We start from the raw sequence: 20,042 nt of genomic DNA on the forward strand, positions 1-20,042 counted from the left end.
AATCTTATTGACCCAAAGACTGAAAAGTCCAGTGACCAAGTCCCTAAGTCTAGTTTTGGGGTCTGGGCTGGCTGATCAGTTCACTATAGTGTGAAAGCAACAGGCCAGGCTTTGGAACTGGGTTCAAATCCCAGCTGTCACCTACTAACTGTGAAAACAAACACACGGTACAGCCTCTCGTCAAAGTGAGGATATAACACATACAGTGACTGCGGTTGATGCAAAGGAATGGGTGAATAGGGTTTAGCATGTCTGCACACATCAGGCTTCATTAAACACTAGTTCCTATTCTTCCTCTTAAAACTGGAGACCTAGGGTGTAGAGTTACTCAGCGAGACTGTGAAATCCCTAAGCGCAGGAAGCATCTCCTAAATCTTGCCCAGTGCACATCAATTTGTAAAGAGGCAATTCCCTCAGTGAGAAAGCAAAACAAACCATTCATCTGGGATGCACTGACCTGCTCTATCTCCATCTCCTCCCATTCTCTTTCAGATTGTTTCCTTAGTCATTAGTCTTAACGTGGCCCACAGATCAGCTAGGACTGGAATACGACCGAGAATCAAGACCAAGACGCTGGTTTCACTAGTTTGGAAGCAGTTTTAATGGAGATGGAAATGTTTATCAACTCAACACAGGTACCCCAAAATACAAAGCAAAATATCATCTTCAGCTGCATAGCAAATACGATTTAAGAATTTAACATCATTATTTGATCACAAGCGTAAATATAAGTCACCATAAATAAATGTAAATTCATTGTACAAAAATCCCCAACAACTCTTAATACAAATATGGTACATTTGACAGTTTCTGAAACAGATTTTTTTTTTAACTTTTTAAAACCTAAGATTTTTTTTTCCTGGTTCTTAAGACACACAAAAAATCAAAACTGGGGCAGTAATACCAAGAAAGAAAGAATATTAAATGTAGTCGGGGTTCATAAATAAATGCTGCTGGCGAGTCAGGGAAATGAAACGTCTCCCTCCAGAAGGTGAAGACCTCAATTTATTGGGATTAACCTTCTTGAGGATAATGGGATTCTACCCAGACGTCAAACTCAAGGTTTTGAATGCAGGGCGGGAGGGTGGGTTGTTCTTGAAATAGCAATCTCATCAAATGGATGATGCAAATCTCCACAAAAGCAAAGGTCAAGGATTTGGAATGAACTCTAGGACTGAAGAGCTGGTCATCTATCTGAAAGAGCTACTGTTCCCAGACAGGACTGAAGATTTGGAAGGCTCTGGAGCTGAGAGGTTTTATGTGGGTTTTGAAGGCATTTTCTACTGTGCACTTCTAACATGTGCTGTAACTCTCCCTTTGGCCTTTGGGACACATCTATGGTCATCAACAGGGAAAAGATAAGAAGTCAGAATAGGAAGTGGCAGCTCCAGACAGGAGGATCTGCCAGCTTCCACTCCGAACCACTTTCCTTCCCTACAAATATTTTCTTTCATGGCTCAGAGGGAGCTCAAAGCCCAAGGTTAGCAGTGGAGAGAACCTCTATAGCTGTGGTCCTCAGACGTCCACGTGGAACAGAATAACTCTGATAGCTTGTGGAAAGTGATTTCCTGCCCCTACTCCAAGAGACGCACAATCAGTGAGTTTGAGGTGGGGCACAAGAATCTGCCTCAAATGTGCTAATCTCAGGAAGTCCTGATGTTGGTGGCCTTTGGACCACACTTGGTGATCCCCCTCTCTCTCCTCCCTGATGTGCATGAATACATTACACAAATCTCTTACTACGGACACTTCCGTGCTCTTTCCATGGGGTTAAAACGGGCCATCTGGTTAATAGCAACCATTTCCGTTCATCTTCCCTGAGGGAGGGGACCATTACTGCTCTATTTTCTTTTCCTCCCTTGGCTGGGGAGAAATATCAAATGTCTCATTTTATATGTTCTCACAAGCTCAGGGTCACAGACTCCCTTTGAAGATGAGATGCTCTGTAATAAGACATTCACTTCCCAAAGGCTTCCGTCCTAAGCTTAGTGGGAGATTCTGCAAGGAATTCTGGTTCAGTCTGGGAAATGGAAGTAGACTGTCCCTGTGAGATACGCCGCATACCTCAAAATCTAAGTTAAGGAACATTAAGGAAATTGAGAGCAAAAGATAAAACGTCCTCAGAATCTTTTAGGACAATGAAAGTCCTGATTCACTAAAACAGGACTCCTCTTTGGGGGAGTATCTTAGTATTAAGAACTCACTGACAAATATTATTTATACCCCTTACCTCTTTGATCCCAAGATATTTCTGGCTTCTGCTAAAATAACTCCTTAATATTTTCTTTCTCATGGGAGTTTTCCTTGATGAGAGAGTCTGGGCAAAGAGGTGGTCCCTAATTTGGTCGCCAGCTAATGCTGTGGGCAACACATGCCTGACTTGTTCAATGCTGCATCCCCAGTGTCCATCGCCCTATGTGGCTTGGTGCTCACTAAGTATTTGCTTAATGAATAAAGGACCATCGCACCATCAAGCTGATAAGACGGCTGAAGAGCTTTCTCTTTGGGGCCATGGAATTCCTGGCTGTGTTCATAAATACTGCTTCAACAGCAGGCCTGACCATCTTCTTACCCCAGTTTCACTCAGTGAGATACAGTTGTGAATGCATTTCGAAGTTCTCTAGGAGTGCCCTGTGGTTTTTGGGACTCTATGGAAGGCCAGAACCAACACATCTACCACGGCACCAATACCAGGAACCTCATTCTCTGTACATTATGGCTCAGTGTCTGGTCCAGGAGTACTCTTGGCAGTAGAATCTCTGGTATCCAGAGCAGGAGGAGATGCCACCTGGGGAACTGGAGGGAGGGAGCCACAGGAGGTGAAGAAGCCAGCAAGTGGACACATGCCCATCAGGCCAAGCTGACATTTTATGGCATGGCCACACCCTTTTCATGATCTCTGAGACTTCAGTCCTGGGGTTACATGTGGGCACCGGGCAGGAGGTCACATCTTGGGAAACAACCAAGGATGTGGGGTGGGGCCATGAGATGAAGAAAGGGTGAAACTAGGGCTCTTAACACAGCTGAGGAAAAAAAGAAGAAAAAAGCACATACTGCCATTTCTTTTCTTTTTTTTTCATTTACACTATGGAAAAACCACCATGGAGATGTCATGGGAGAGCATGCACAGGCCCAGCCCTTGGGTGTAGATGTGTTTGGGGAGGTTCTTGTTTGCTTCTAGGTCCGTCCCACACGCTGTCCAGTCGGACCCTGTTGCAGGCTGGCCGTGGCCTTCTCTCTCCTGCTTCTTCTCCCTCTCCAGGTTGAGGGTCTGCAGGACTTTCCGCCTAGCAGGTGGTGGCCAAGGACTGGTGGATGGGGGGCTGGAAGCAGCGCACATGCTCCACGGTGGAACTGTCTGTCTCCACGGACTTCATGTACTTATTCAGGATGGCAAAAACCTCATTGTTCAAAATCTGGTACTTCCTAATTCTGTCTGCCATCTTCTTCAGGGGCTGTAGCAGGACAGGGAGGAGCAGGTTAGGGGTGGGAGGAGGGGATAGAGAAATAAATCAAGAGCAAGAGAAGAATTCAGTGAGGGTGTGGTCCAGGGTGCTGATGCTTCAATGATCATGTCACTCTCCTGCTTAAAGGCCTTCTATGGGTTCTCAGAGGTCAGCAATCAAATGTTAACTTGGTGATAAAACTCTTTGAGTTTGCAAACTTACTACAAAGCTACAGGAATCAAAACAGTGTGCTAGTGGCATGAAGACGGACATATAGACAATGGAATAGACAGCCCAGAAATAAACTCTTCCATATACGGTCAAATGATTTTTGACAAGGGTGCCTAGAACATTCAATGGAGAAAGGATGGTCTTTTCAACAAATGGTGCTGGGAAAACTGGATATCCATATGCAAAAGAATGAAGTTAGATCCTTATGTTACATCATATACAAAAAACTAGCTCAAAATAGTTTGGAGACCTAAACATAAGAGCTACAACTATAAAATTCTTAGAAGAAAACATCGAGGAAAAGGTTTATGATATTGAATTTGGCAATGACTTCTTGGATATGACACCAAAAGCACAGGTAATAAAAGAAAAAATAAATTGGACTACATCAAAATTAAAAACCTGTCTGCATCAAAGGACATCATCAACAGAGTGAAAGGACAAACCATGGAATGGGAGAAAATATTTACAAATCATATAACTGATAAGAGATTAATATCCAGAATATATAAAGAATTCCTACAATTCAACAACAAAAAACAAACAATCCAATTAAAAAGTCAGCAAAAGACTTGAATAGACATTTCTCCAAAGAAGATAAACAAACAGCCAGTAAGCACATAAAAAGATGCTAACATCACTAATCACTAAGGAAATGCAAATCAAAACCACAATGAGATACGACTTCACACCCATTAGGATAGCTATTATCAAAAAAACCAGAAAATAATACATTCTGGGAAGGATATGGAGAAATTGGAACTCTTGTGCATTGCTGGTAGGAATGTAAAATGGTGCAGCCACTATGGAAAACAGTAGGTTGGTTCCTCAAAAATTAATAGAATTACCAAATAATCCAGCAATTCCAACTTCTAGGTATACACCCAAAAGAAATGAAAGCAGTGACTCGAACGGGTATTTGTATACTCATGATTATAGTAACATTATTCACAAGAGCCAAAAAGTGGAAGCAACTCAAGTGTTCATTAATGAATGAAGGGATAAACAGAGTGTAATATATCTACAATGGAATATTATTCAGCCTTGAACAGGAAGGAAATTCTTACACATGCTACAACATGGTGAACCTTGAACACATTATGCTAAGTGAAATACGCCAGTCACAAAAAGACAATTATTATAGGATTCCACTTATCTGAAGTACATAGAGTAGTCAAATTCATAGAGACAGAAAGTAGAAGGGTGGTTACCGAAGGCTGGGAGGAGGGAATAATGGGGAGCTGTTTAACGGGTACAGAGTTTCAGACGTGGAAGATGGAGAAGTAGTGGAGAAGGATGTTTGTGATGGCTGCACAACAATGTGAGTGCACCTAACGACGCTGAACTGTATCCTTAAAATTGGTCAAAATGGCAAATTTTGTTATATATATTCCACCATAACGGAAAAAAAATCCTTTATGAGGTGGCTTCTGCCTCTTCCTCCTCTCAGCTGGTCCCGGAGACTCACCCTTTGTTCCAGCCATACATCTTCACGCCTCTGTGCCTTTGCTCTGGCTGTTCCTTTTGTCTGGAACATTCTCCCAACCTTCACCCCATATTCTGCCTGGCTATTTGCTGCTGGTCATTCTGGACTTAGCCCTGGCATCACCGCTACAGGAAGCCTTCCCTGGCCAACCTTCCCGGCGGCCTCAGCCAGGTTTAGACAGCCCTCTCGATGCTCCCACAGCAGCCCTGCTTACCCCATGACAGCGCTTCTCCCATCCCGGCGCCTGCACAACTTTCGCACTGAGTGAAAGTTTGTGCAGATGAGGAAGCAGCATCAGCAGACTGTGACTGGCACTGGGAGGGTGTATTTCAGGTCTGGAGCCCAGCCCTGCCCTGCAGGTGACCTGATTCATCCCAATGGGTTATGAGCAAGTGACTCATGGCTTCCTATGAGAAGGTCCCCCTATGAGAAGGCTGCTGAGTGTCATTGGACCTACCTGCAGTGTGGGGTGTTGGCCTCCATAAGCAGCTCACCCTCCTTTTCAGGTGAAAGCCTGCTTTCAGGCCTGGCCCCATCTCCCAGGCCCCAGCCACGAGCTGCTTACCACATTCTTAATGATTTCATCCTTCCCGTCCTGCCTCTGTACTTTTAGCAGGTGGTAACAGAAGTCAAACAGGTCGAAGCGACGCTGCTGGCCCAGCAGGACGATGATGGAGCAGCCTGCCCAGTTCAAGCCATCACCGAAACACTGCCTGGGAGTGGGGAAAAGAAGCAGCTGGAGTGAGAGGCAGGGGAGGGAGGGAGCAGGGGCCCTCATCTTGGACCAGGAGTACAGCGAGTGAGCAGGGCCCATCTCTGGGCCAAGTCTCTTAATCCGTAAAATGGATACAAATGAAGCTGCAAGTGTGGATTCACTTGCTCCAGGGACTGTGGTTATATGATAAGCCCTTCTAACTGCAAAGGGGTGTCAGCCTGTCACCCCACTGATGTAAGAAAAACTACTTTTGAAGACAAATTTGCAAGGAAAAAATCCAACCAGCCCTTCAGATTTATGTGGCTGATTATTTTGGGCAAATCAAAGGAGAATCTGTCTTGGCTCCATAATGGAGCCAGAGGGACACCTGTGAGGGGAAGGGCCATTTCAAACCAGGAGACCAACTGGCCAGTGCACGCTGAGAGGACAGGGACGGGGCCTGGTGGGCGCAGGAGCTGATGCTGCTGGCGTGAGGGGGCTGTGAGTCTTCTTGGGCCTGGTAAAGCTCAGCCTGCAGGCCCCCAACCCTCACCAGCAATTTGGGAGGCTATGGACTCATCTCTCTGCTGTTTTTTTCTCCTGAAGCAGCAGCCACAGCCTAGACTGGGCAGAGTTTCTGGCTTCCCCATTACTGGGACTGAAAGGGCGGCCCCAGCAGCTGCTCTGGACACAGCCTCCTATCCCAGTCCCAGCGCCGTCCCTCCAAGAAGCCTTCTCTGGCTCTCATGTGCTTCCTCTCTAGAGCTCTGGGCTCCTGGAGGGCAGGCCTTGTATGCCCTCTTTACCACTCTGTTCTTGAGGCGTAGCTGGGTGAGCGAAGGAAGAACTGGGCTCTGTGTCTGTCTTCTCTGGGGACAGGACTGGGTTACTCTTAAAGGCCTCCTGTTTATCAGGAGGAGAGGCCTCACGAGCCAGGCCACCATGGGCAAGTTAGGGCCTGACTCCGCCAGGGAAGCCTTTCTTGTTCTATGAACCCTGGAGTCTTGTGGGGGGTGAGGTGGACAGTGAGGTTCTTACTGACAAACCCTCACCAGAGCTCCCTCCTGCCCACTTAACCTGCTCAGCTTCCAGTCTCAGAAAGAGAGGCCCTGATGCACACACTCACAGGCACATGCTCCATCTCTGCCTCCAACGACTTTTTGCTTTTCCTGGAATGTCCCCTTCTCCCCTCTAAGATCTGAATTCCAGGCAATGTTCAAGCTCAATTCTAGTCTGTGAATTAAATTCCTTTAACCCACTCATCTCTCTTCTTGGGCATCGGTCGCCCTTCCTGCCCTTCCTGCAAAGCAGCCTCAAAGGGTGCACCTTACATCTGTTTTTTGTCTCCCCCTGGCCCCATAAACCCCACAAAGTCAGAAACTGTCTACTTTTGCTCAGCATTGGTGCATGTCCAGCACCCAGCAGTGACCGACACGCAGTACATGCTCAATAAACAGTTGTTGGGCAGCCCACCCCGTCCACCTCTCTGGCTGAGCTCTGGTGGCCTGATGCCTCTTGGGGGACAAGCAGGTTGAGGGGTGACCTTGCCTTCCCTGGGGGTACTCACTCAGCTGTGAACTCGTTGGTCCCCACGGGGATGCAGTAGACGAACTGCATGGCACTCCAGAGCCGGTGGAACTCCACGCACTCGTCAACGTGCATGACGCCGTTTGTGGGCGGTGGGCCCCGCCAGATGGGGTCCTGCAGGTAGCTCCGGATGCGGGTCAGGATGACCTCGAACATGGACAGGCCGCAGCATAGCCGCTCCTTGGTCAGCAGGTCACCCTCTCGAGCGATGGCGATTTGCTGGGAACGGAAGGGTGTGTAAACCTTCTATCCTCATCTCAGACCCCATCTTCCACCCCTCACTAGAGATTCCTGAACCCTGGAGCTGGCTGCACCTGGAGTCCGTTCACCAGGACTGATGTCTGCCCAGAGTAGGGCGCTAACTTTACAAACCTGAGTGCAGCAGCAGTGAAGTCTTGTGCTAAGTAAAACCTAATGGGAAGTAAATACCATTCATGGAGGAATAGTTTAAAAAAATTTCAATCTATCTATGTAACGAAATACTAGAGGCCACTGAAAAGACTGAGATAGACTACTGCCAGGATTATTATTACTACTGTACTATTATTACTGCCCTAGCTCATACTCACCGAGTGTGTGTAATACACTAGGCTCTGTTCTCAGTACTTGATAAAAGTATTGACTCCATTTATTCCTCACATCAACCCCATGAAGTAGGGGTCATTATCATCCCCATTTTACAGATGAAGAAATTAAGGTTCAGAGAGGCAGCCAGCGGGTGGTAAAGCTGGGATTTGAATCCTGTTAGTCTAGATCTGTTGGCTAAACTGTTAAGCGAACAGAGTAAGTTGTAGAAAAGGATGTATACTGCAACCCTGTTAAAAGATATCAACAACACACAATCCCACAAACAGACACACAAAGCTGTCCGTGGGGTGTGTGTGTAAACCATTTTAGAAGGACTAACAGCAGCTGTGGGAGCAGACGGGCTTGGAGAATCAGGTGGGATGTTTACCTTGTACTTTAAATACTTCTGTACAGTTGAATGTGCTACCGTGAGTGTATGTCACTCTTTCAAAATTTGCCATTGACTTACAGACTTATTTCCCTCCAATTAGAAGTCCTCTGACCTTTGTAAAAGATCTCCACTAATAATTTACACTGGCTTCTCAACCGTCTTCTGGTTACTGCATCTCTAATAATCAGCTGGCTGGACGAGCACATCAGAACACATTACTGTCTGCATTGTGAAGAAAAATGTCTAGGAGCAGAGAGCTCCAAAGCTATCTGCCACGTAAGATAGAGAGATAGACAGTAAAATCTAAGGTCAAAGTAAGGTCTCCAAATCTAAGGACAAAGCTAACGAGAGCTGCTTTCCGAGAATGGGAGGTCCCAAGGCACTCATGGGGTCAGCAGCCCAGACGGAGGTCTCCCGAGGGAGCTAATTTACAGAGCGACTTCTCCTCTATGAATTGTCTCTGTCCTTCTTCTCTGAGTTAACAAGGGAACAGAAAAAGCATCTGCGAAAATCAATTTCTGCCTGGAGGACTCGGATACAGTGAGTACCCTTTGGAGAAGGCTGGTATCTGGATACTCCTTCTTTATATAATTCCGTGTGTTTTCTGGAAGTCTTGTACTTATTTGTTCATCTTAATGACCATGTAAGGTACCCCAACTAAGGAGGCAAAACAGCGATTAGCCCATTTTATAGATGAGAGAACTGAGATTGAGACACGAATTGTCTAGCACTAGATTATGTGACAATTCAGGGGTGAAGGGGGAACAAGGACCCCTGCCAGAATGTTCTTTCCATGACAGCACTGGAAAACAAAATTGGCCACCTCAATCTGTCCCAGAAACAAATGCAAACACTGCAATACTGCGAACGCCTCCTGGCTTTCAATGTGCAGCAGACTCACGCTGTCACTGACCGAGATGTTACGTTAGTCCACTGAACCCCAGCTAGCTTAGAAACCAACAATTTGTTAACTTTTCTTTGGTCTCTGGGACATCTACGTTTTAGACTAGTATTCCTTGAGGGCTGGGAGATTTATAAAAGTGGCACTTCCTCTCCGGCAGAATGTCTAGGCTTTTGTTTGTTAAATACTCAGCACTTGATAAATTGAGATTTCTATCAGTTCCAAGGAAAAATGGGGTTCACCGGAACAGGGGAGGAATTCAGTGTTCTAACTGGAAACACACGCCAAACCCTGGGTGCGAGAGGCCAGATTCTTGCAGGATGACACCAACCGTGGAGCAGACACATTTATATGTTGCTGGCTTGGGGGATTTCTCCCTAAAAGGAAATCTTTAGAGGACCTCCTCTCTTCAGCCCCTGAAGACCAAAAAGGAAAATGTGTGCACGCCACAGCATCTGAATTCTGTCTGCGGTGACTCAAAGAACCCAAATGCCACTCAACGTCTAGTCATCGTTTTCAGTAGGAAGTGGGTGGCACGCAGGGGGTCTGCTAGGGTTGGTCATTGCGTGACACCTCGCAGATCGCGCTCTGCAATGTGCTCCAAATATTTGCCACGTTTTCCCAGAGAAGAGGCTGCCTTCTGCCCTCTGCTGAGGATATGAGTCCTCAGACTCATACGCTTTTGTGATAACAGGAGAGAGGACGGCTGGAATGCAAGTCCAAGAATGGATTTGAATGCTAAACCTCTTAAACAGTCGGCTTTGGGGAACAAAACAAATCAGCTTGGCTTGTTTCACCACAGTGCCCTGTTTCTCTTCTTCCTGAATCCTTCCCCTGGTGCCCCCAAAATGTCAGCTTGCTTAAAGCAACTTACAGGAGAACCACATTCTTTTTGTTGTCTCTCTTTCTCCCCATTTCTCTTCTTTCCTGACTCCCTGCAGAGTCTCTGAGTTCTCTGAAGACAGGGGTCCTGTCTTACTCATCTCCATGTTCACAGCGACTGGCACAGGTTTGTAAAAATTAGCTTCAATTACAGAATTAACACATGAGCTCATTCACCTTTGAAAACATTAAACATTACAGATAAAGCTGAAATCTCCTTTGATCCCCCCAACTCTGTCTCTTTCATCTCTCTTCAGAGGTCGCCACCATTATGAACGAGGCGTGTATGATTTTCTAGGAAAAGTTTTACTTATGTGGTTTTGTTGCGTGTGTTTTAAAAAAATAAAAATGGCACCATCCTCTATGAATTGGAGGGCAACTTGCTTTATTTACCTACCCACGTGTTATGATTTATCCACAGGGATGCATCAAGATCTAATTTTTCCTTTTCATTATTATATGGCGAGTACTTAGCATTTAGATGACTTTACCACATTTTATTTAGTCGATCCTTTACTGGTTGACATTTAGGTTGTTTCCAGTTTTTGCTTTAACAAACAATGCTACAGTAAACATCTTGTCTTCCTGTAAGTGTTTTTCTAGCAAAGATATCCAGAAGTGAACTGCTGGCTCACAGGGTGTGGAGTTGTAATTCTGAGAGATAACTTAGCGGAATTCTTGATAACTAACAGGGAAATAATAGATACTTGTCTGACTGCCTCCTTTCTTGGCAAGAAGGATGATACAGGGGGTAGAAGAAACAACTCAGGCCTGAGAGTCAGCAAATCTCATTCCAGACCTGCCCCTGCCACTGACAGACTTTGTGGTGTCAGACATTCTTTGTCTACCTCTCCCTGGGCCTCAGTTTCCCCACCTGTAAAATGAGGGGGTTAGACCAAATGCTCTCCCTCTGAAGTTCCCTTTGGATCTCAGAGTCCACGGTAGAAGGATCCTACCTGAGGGGTCCCCAGCCGCTCGATCAGAGGGACCAGGTGAAGCGGGGCATACTTGGCTTCCAGGCGTTTCATCCGGACCTCCAGACGCTCCCCCTCTGCAAAAGTAGTAGGAGGCAGAAAATGAGATTCAGGTCACGCCAGGGCACCTGCGGGAGGAAAAGCTCTCAGAGGACCTGGTGATGTATTATTCTAAAATTTGGAGGAAGTGTGTAGAACCTTCTCTTGGAGCTGGCAAGTGTGATCAAGACTCACTACAAGGAAAAAATGTTCTATTATCTCTGTCCAACAATGGAATCATCTACCTCATGGGGTGGTGAGTTCCCCATAAGGCTAGACAGAAACAAACTAGGGATGTTCTAGAAGGAACAAGGAACAAGGCTGGGAGTATCATTTCCAATTCTACCATCCTCTGACTATTCAATGGCTGCCCAAAGTTTTAACCTTCCCCCTTTCTGACTGGAGATCTGAGTTTACCAGGACTAAGTGAGCATGAGGTTCAAACTCAAGTTGGCTACTGAGCTGCTGTTAGCGCTTTCTTACCTTTGATGTAGACTCGAGGCAGGATGTTCTGGAAGGGTGCAGCATGGAGCAAATCACAGACTTCCTCCTGAGACTGCAAACAGAGATGGGGGGAAACAAAGAGAAAATCAATTTCATTTTAAACCAGGAAGAATTTTCACTCCTAAAAACTTGAGCACTGGCATCAGCCAGACCTGGGTTCAAATCCTGGCTCTTTCACTCACTGGCTGAAGGATCTTAGGCAAGTTGCTTAACCTCTCTGAGTCTATTTATTTATGTGCAAAATGAGGATGAGAATAGTACCTATTTTAATGGGTTGTTGTGAGGATTAAGTGAGAGAATGCCTAGCCTCCTAGGGTAGTCCCTGGCACATAATGAGTATAATACATTTTCATTATAATCTTACAAGAAATTTGTTGAAGAATTCAAATGAGTGGCAGTGGGATCAAACAGATGATGGGCCCCAGACTGTGTTTATCTGGTTGACTGTGAGGCCTGTGGGTTCAAAGCAGGTAGCTGGGCCAATCCTCCAGCCCACTAATCCGGGATGATTCTGTGAAAAGGCTCGTGTCTAGTTGGTTTTCCCCACACAAGACTCCACCTAGTGAGAGAATAGGGACTAAAACCCAGGACAGACAGGTTTTGATGGTGACTTGTCATGCACAAAAGCAAGCTTAAAAGCAAACATAGATCACAAAGGTTGGAGGGAAAAGTCTGGGGGAGGACAGGCCTAGAGGCTATGGTCTAATGGGCTTAGTGCCCCAGGACCAGCTCATGATCACTGGATTTCAGAATACAGGGTTAGGGACAGGGACCTAGAGAAGCCACCCTCTACTGGGTTTTGGTTTTTCTTCTTTAAATTGTTGGGATTTGTATTAGGTAAGATCCAGGCTTCATTCAACTCTGACACTCTTGGATCCTAAGCATCTGAGAAAAATCAGGATTGTGAGCGTCCTTGGCTTTCTTTACCCAGGCATGGGTGGAACATGATCATCCTAGAAATCTATAGGCCAGCTGCTCAAGAAGGGAACCCCCAACCTCCTTTCTTACTACAGATCAGTCCTTGAAGTGAGGACAGCAGAGGGAGGACAAGCGAACTCTTCAGAGGGACCTGCCTAATCTGACTGACTGTAATTCTCAGTCTCTTAGCTAGAGGGGAAATTTTCCCTTTCTTAATTAAGCTGTTTCTCTCCTAACCAGTGAATCAAATAACCTGTTGCTCATTGCTCTAAGTTAGATCCTTTGACGCATCACATGACTTGAAGACTTGGCTTATTAATCATTCAGGCTATTCTTTATTAATATGGTGAGTTCTATTGATTGAGTTTTGAATGTTGAACCAGGCTTGCATTCTTGGGATAAACCTCACTTGGTTGTGAGGTGTTATCCTTTTTAAGTACCGCTGGATTTTATTTGCCATTTTTTTTGTTGTTGTTGAGGATTTTTACTCTATCTTCATTAGGGACATTGATTTGCAGTTTATAAATGTTTTTGGTTTTGGTATTAACATAATGCTGACCTCATAAAATAAGCTGGGAAGAGTTTCCCTCTTTCCTATTTTCTGAAGAGATTGTGCAGAATTGGCATTATTTCTTCCTTAAAGGTTTGGTAGAATTCACAAGTGAAATCATCCGCCTCTAGAATTTTCTTTGTGGGAAGTTCTTTTTTCCTTAACTAGGTATAAAATTTCTTTAGTACCATTAGGTACTAATGGTACTGAATTAGGACCATTCAGGTCATTGATTCTTTTCCTGAGTGACTTTTGAGGGTTTGTGTGTCTCAAGGACTTGGCTCCTTTCATCCAATTTATGGGCAGAGTTGTCTGTCGTACATCTTTATTATCCTTTTGATGCCTGTGGGATCTATAGTGATGTCCCTATTTCATTCCTGATATTGGTAATTTGTGTCTTCTCTTTTTGTTCTTGGTCAGTCTGGCTAGAGGTTTATCAATTTTATTGATTTTTTCCAAAGAACTAGCTTTTAGTTTCATTCATATTTCTCTGTAGTTTTTCTGTTTTCAATGTTACTGATTTCTGTTTTTATCTTTATTATGTCCTTCCTTCTGCCTGCTTTGTGTGTAATTTACTTTTCTTTCTCTAGATTCTTATGGTAGAAGCCAAGATTACTGATTTAACATCTTATTCTTTTCTTAATATAACATTCAGGCTATTCTTTGATACCTCCAGTAGTCAAGAGCTCAGCACAGAACTGGAGGCAGCGCAATCCATTTTTGAACAATGATAATGGTTAGAAAGTTTGATTTTGTATTACACCAAGGCTGCCTCCCAGTAGTTTCCTTTCATGATCTTTGTTCTGCTCCAGAGCATCAATGAATGTGTTTCTCTAGCCAGTATCTTCAGGCACTCCTCTCTCCTCCTTTCAGCGATGAGCTCCTTACAAGAGTTTTCTACATCTTTCTCCATTTCCCAGTCTTTACTTCTCTCCACAGCAAACAGAAATACCATTCTAGCTATATCGCATCATGGCAACGGCAATGGCCAACATTACCAAGGACTGCTCTGTCACCAAGTTCAATGGACACCTTCCAGTCCTCATCTTATTATGGCATCTCTACTCTATTAGGCACTGTCCTTCCTCAGCTACTACGACAATGAGTTCTGCTGTTTTCCATCATTTTAGTTTCTTCTTTTTAGACTCTTTAGCAGGTTTGACTTCTAACTAGCCCTTAAATGTTGGTTTTCACCAAGGTCTCACTTTGTTTCCTTTTTCTCCTCACTTTATTCTACCTGGTTTGTCTTACCTGCTCCCAAGACTACAAGCATTGCCTTTGATTCATCAACTTTGTATTTCCAGCCAGACTTCTCTCAAGCTCCAGACTTGGACATCCACCTCCTTGCTAGATTATCTCCACTTGGATATTCCACAGCTCAACATTTCTAAAGCTGACCTTCTTCCCTTCTCACCTGTGGTTTCTTTCCTCAGAGAAGGGCACAATCACCTCCTCATCTGCCCAAGCCTAAAACCTGGGGCTCATTTTCTCTCTCTTCTTCACTTCCCATGACCAATTAGTCCTCATGTCTCTTGATTCTCTCCACCTTGACCACAATGCTATGATGTTCTTAGGGGTAGGGACGCCTTTTCTATTTTTGCCGCTTAGTCCCAGTGCCTAGAATATAATAGTTTCTCAATAATTACTTATTAAATGAACAACTATTTGTTATCCCATATGTTTCTTAGATGAATAAATGAATTTATTTATCCACATGACTATCCTCCAAGTATGAGAATGCTATTACATCCATTCATCCAACAAACATTTATTGAGCACCAGGCCCTGCTCTGGGCTTTGCAGATATGATGTTGAACAAGTTAGACTAGATCTTTGCACTTATGGAATTTACATTCTAGTTGACAGAGACAAACAAAAACATGTAAACAAATTGGAAAATTTCAGATTGTGATAAAACACAACAGACAAGCTAGAGAGTGACTGGGAGTGGGGAAAGCTCTACTTGAGACAGTGGTTAGGGAAAACATTTTTGAGGGGGAGATTCTTGCGCAGAGAATGGAATGAAGTGAGGGAGCCAGCCATGTAGACATGAGGTAAGAGCATTCCAGTGCACAAACTCTGGGCGGACAGTAAACTGAACTATAACGATGCAGGGAGTCATAGCACAGTCTGAAGCCCCAATGGCAGGGAGGGACTAGATCACATGGGGCCTCACAGGCATGGGATGGAGTCTGGCTTTTCTTTTGAGTTAATGAGGAACTACAGAAGCATCCCATGCAGAGGATTGGTACACAAGGCTCCACTGCCAAGTTTTCTTATCTTTCCTTCAAAAATTTCAGTTGCTCCTAGAAATGTCTTCTTACTAGAAAAGTTGCCCATTGCACGAACTATCAACTTTCTATTTTGTTAATGTGAGTAAAATCGATCTTGGGAGCCACTTAGGGGATGGAGAAAGGGGATGAAGGCTCCGGTCCTCTACAAGGAGAGCAATGCTGCTGCTTTATTCATTTTACGCGATGAGCTTCCACTTCAGATTTTTTGGGGGAAACAAGAGTGGTCCATTTATCCCCCTCTGCACTGCCCCCTCCACCCTCTTACCGCAGTTTTGCAAACTGCAGGACCAGAGGCTTGGGTGGAGGTGGGGCGGGGGAGGGGTGTCTCTTCCTGTTGGCATGCTTCCTGTGTGCTCCCTACCTTGTAATGCCACTTGTTGATGAAGGTGAGGAAAGAGAGAAGAATGTGGTTTCCCAATAGAGGTGGGACAGCATTTGCCTGGCAGGTCTCAGAGGATGAACTATGTGGCCATTTGCATAATGAGGTGGCTGTACACTCTGCAACACCTTTTGTGGAAGGTATTCGTTTGGCATTCGTTAGTTAGATGAGGCCATTGTGACTGACAAAAATGTCCAGTTTGGAGCACACAAAGGCTTCTGTTGGGGATCCACATAAGCTTCCATTGTGGGCACCTATGCCAATAGCTGACCTCCCTCTTGTCTAATCCCTATCTTAAAGGATCCACACTTTGCCTTCCACTCTGCCCAGGAACCTATCCAGCCGTGAAGTGCACTGAGAGTAGGTTTGTCCCCTACTTGCCCCCTGGCTCTTTCTGCTCTAGCCGGGGCAGCTTTTTGTTGTTTGAATGCACCATCTGTGCACACATCACAGAATTTCTGCCTTCTCTCTGGAATGCTGTCTAACCTCTTTCCTCTACCCGCTTTGCTTAGCAAATGTCCACTCTTCCTTCAGATCTTAATTCAAAGCATCATTCCTTCCAGGAAGACTTCCTGGACTCCTGTACAACCTCCCTGCATGTGCAGGTTCCTTTGCTATGTGTCCACAAAGAACCAAGTTCTTTTCCTTTTCAGTAGTTGAACTCAATCTGTATTATACATGCCTACGTGTCACTATCTGATTAATATCTACCTCCCCCTACTGGAATGTAACCTTCATGAAGGTAGGGACAGTGTCCATTTTTTACCATATTTTATTCCCAATAGTCAGTACAGTGCCTGACAGAGTAGATGCTCGGTAAGTATGTGGAATAAAAGTTGAATGCCTGTGGTGTGAAGGGAATCGAGACTTAGAACAGGATCTCTCCTATTTTGGGTTTTCTTAAAGAAGCCTAGGTGTTTCCCCTTATCATTAAGGGAAGTATTTTCTCTTCAATGTTATTGATCGCTCTGTATGAACAGTGTGAAGTATTTTAAAGAAATGTCCCATGTAGTAAGATTTTCAGGTGTTTTTAATTTTCTATCCCTCTCTCTCTTCCTTCGTTTTTCACAAGTATGTATTTACTAAATTTTCTACATTGAACATATATTTAAAAAAATTGAAAAAAACTCTGAAAGTAACCAATTCTCAATTTTAAAATAAGGAGCTTTTGGGGTCTAGATGCTGGAATCAGAGGGAAGGAAATAAAATCCACTTGATCCAGCAAGAGTTGCATAGGTTTAATAATGCAAATGGTAGTTGTTTTTGTTTTCCGTTTTTTAGGCTACACTTAAGGAGAAATCAAAGATGCGGAACAAAATACAAATCTTACAAAAATTACAGCTGTGACGATATAAAAGTGAAAGTGTAGCTGACAGGAAGCAGGAGGTGTTAAACGTCAGGAGCGGAAGTCAGGAGTGTTAATTTCCTCCTCTTCCATGGAAAGGAGTCAAGATACTAAATAATGTTACCAAACAAACTAACAGAGGTGTAAGTGTATTATCTATGATCACATGAGAAAACAACAGAAGTAAAAAGTAACATAATCCAATACTGAGAGGAAGAGAGGGGAGAGATGTAAATGAGCTAAAATCTCATCTTTCCAGCTAGGGAGTCAGTAAGTATTGTCTACAGTTGCTAATTGAGGAATAGTTTAGCCTCATATTATTAAGCATTATGGTGGTAACAAGTGGAAGAACCAAAAACAGAAATCATTAAAACAGGCTGCCTTGGGGACTGGGATGCAGGTGGGGAGAGGTGCAGTGGAGCCAAGAATGATGTTTTTCATCATAAGCTCATCTGATTATTTGATTTGTTAGCAAGTGCAATTAAGATCAGTTTAACGGAACAAAATGAAGAGATTGGAATAAATGGTCTCTAAGGATCCTTCTGTAGAACTGAGAGTCTGTCACAACATAATCGCTCTGTCCTTCAGGGATGGAGGGGAATGAGCGTTTACTGAGCACTAACTATGTGCCAGGCGCTTTTTACCCATTGTCGGCTTTGTGCTTCAGAGCATCCTGTGAGGCAGGTAGCTCTCACGACCCCAACCCAATGGCAAGGCTGTTGAGATGCTCAGAAAGGTGCAGTTTCCTCATCAGGTCTACCCAGCAATAAGGAAGCAGATGGGCTGATATGGAGACCCGGGGCCACCTCACTTCCACACCCACTGCATTTCCATGGCAGCCCATGCAGTCCAAGCTTTGGAAAGCTTGAAATATTTTTCCCTGTCATTATACATACACGTTATGAAAAAAAGGGTAAAATTATCACAAACAGAAACAGGAGAAAATTACTTAAAATCTTACCACCTAAGAAACTTTTTACCCTCACTCATATCTGATAGGATCACATCATTTGTTGCTTTGTTTAGTGGGTTTCTAGTCATAGCTACTAACATTCTTTACACACAAAAAATTGTGACATATATATGCAGTCTGAAGAAGAATGAAGAGTCTTCATCTTCTAGCTGAAGAGACAGGAAATTACTGAAACCTCTGTTCCCCAACTCCCAGAGGTGACTCCTATCCTGAATTTGTGTAAACAATTTCTTCGCAGACAACAAAGTTTTGAAGATCTGCCATTGTGATTCCACGGTAAATAACCAGACCACTCATGTGGTCACTTTATACCTACAAATTCCTTCTTTCTTGATCCTCCAACCAAAGTTCTCCGTTCATTCTTATCCATCCCTCAAAGACACATTCAAGTTTCACCTTCTAGGATTCTTCCAAGCCCCTTCAGTCTACAGGTTTTCTTTTTAAAAACTGATCAGAGCCCTTATTCATTCAGGGCGCCCACCAACCTGTTTGCACGTTGAGCTGTCTAATCTCGCCCCAGCCCAGGGTCCTGAAGTCTGTGCTTCTGATGGAGAATCAGAGCAGTGCTTCATATGTCATGGAAACACTGATTGAGAGAGAGTCTTCTCGGAGAGACTGGCCATACTCAGGCCCTGCATTTAGTCTGATATGAGAGGCCAACAAGAAGAATATGGAGAATCCAGGTATAACATTATCTAGAGATCAAACAAGGACATGCCGAATTTTGAACACTTTCATTCTGACTAAGCTATAGCCTGAACAGTAATTAAGTCATTTATTCATTCAACAAACAATAAGCATCTATTACACACAAGTCTCCTGCAAGGTGCTAGGGATAAAACACTAAGTGAGGGAGACCTGATGCACGGTCCTTACCAAGATGATGAGGAAAACAAATAAACGGGCACTTCTAGTCAATACTACAATTGGGGTATGCATGGGGGCTATGGGAATACACAAGAGGGGCAACCAGCCCAGGGTTCTGGGGAGAATGATAGGGAAGGCTTTCTGGGGAAGGAAATGCTCGGCTCAGACCTGAACCAGGAGTGAGTGTTGGACAAGCGAGGGGGAACAGCATGTGCAAAGGCCCCAAAGCAAGAGGGACCACGATGGGTGAGGGGCAGACAGCAGCTATCAGTGCTGGGGGAAGGTGATGAGATAAGGAAGGAGGGATAAGCAGGAGGCAGATGAGCAAGGATCTTGTAAACCTCACTTAGGCACTTGGATGCTATCTTGATGGTTCCATCAAAGAAATGGCATGATCAGTCCTGCAGTTTCACCTTCTGGTTGCAGGTGAGAGAGAAAGGATGGCAGGGCATGAAAGGGGTGTTGGGATGGCCCAAGCAAGAGATAGTAGGGCCCAGAGTAGTGGCAAAGGAGATGGAGAGTGGGGAGCAGAAATGGGAGACCCAATAACAGACTGGCTGTGAGGGCAGAGAGAAGGGAATGACGTCCATGCTGAGCATTCACGGGCTCAGAGGACACAGCGAGCATGCAGGCAGGAGGAATCTGAGATCAGGTCTGGGCAAGGAGAACTTCTGATGTCTGTAGACATTCAAGAGATGCTTAAAAGGCAACTATATATAAGGTCTGGGGCCCCGCAGAGCCTGGGGAGTGGACCCCAACTTGGGAATCATCAGCAGGAGGATGGAAACTGACTCCAGGGGGAGGAAATACACAAGTGCCAGGCTAGGTGTGGGTGGGCACTTCTCAAGGTGGCCAGACCCTTCCAGATATTTCAATTCCTCTGCCTCTATGAGACCAAAGAGAAGGTGCAAAGTGCCACATGAGATCAAGGGGAGACTGATAAATTCTGGGCACTTCCATGTCTACCAACACACAACCTGAACAGGATGACAGGCCTCTTTTCGAGCTAAGTGT

The 20,042-nt window shown here is 44.7% G+C and overlaps 1 protein-coding gene across 4 annotated transcripts in view; it reads right to left on the reverse strand.

The window, feature by feature from the left end:
- Positions 1-587: 587 nt before the first annotated feature.
- Positions 588-20,042, reverse strand: part of CYFIP2 (cytoplasmic FMR1 interacting protein 2) — a 125,201-nt gene continuing 105,746 nt past the window's right edge. For all 4 annotated transcript variants that reach the window (XM_046666411.1, XM_046666410.1, XM_046666409.1 and 1 more), the window contains 5 exons: positions 11,682-11,754; positions 11,142-11,236; positions 7,425-7,663; positions 5,729-5,876; positions 588-3,455 (listed from right to left, as the gene is read on the reverse strand). In XM_046666411.1, the coding sequence (XP_046522367.1) occupies positions 3,288-3,455; positions 5,729-5,876; positions 7,425-7,663; positions 11,142-11,236; positions 11,682-11,754 (723 nt within the window). In that variant the 3' untranslated portion in view covers positions 588-3,287. The remainder of the gene's footprint in view (positions 3,456-5,728; positions 5,877-7,424; positions 7,664-11,141; positions 11,237-11,681; positions 11,755-20,042) is intronic.

The sequence above is a fragment of the Equus quagga genome, chromosome 7 (genome assembly GCF_021613505.1).
Source record: "Equus quagga isolate Etosha38 chromosome 7, UCLA_HA_Equagga_1.0, whole genome shotgun sequence".
Lineage (NCBI taxonomy): Eukaryota > Metazoa > Chordata > Mammalia > Perissodactyla > Equidae > Equus > Equus quagga.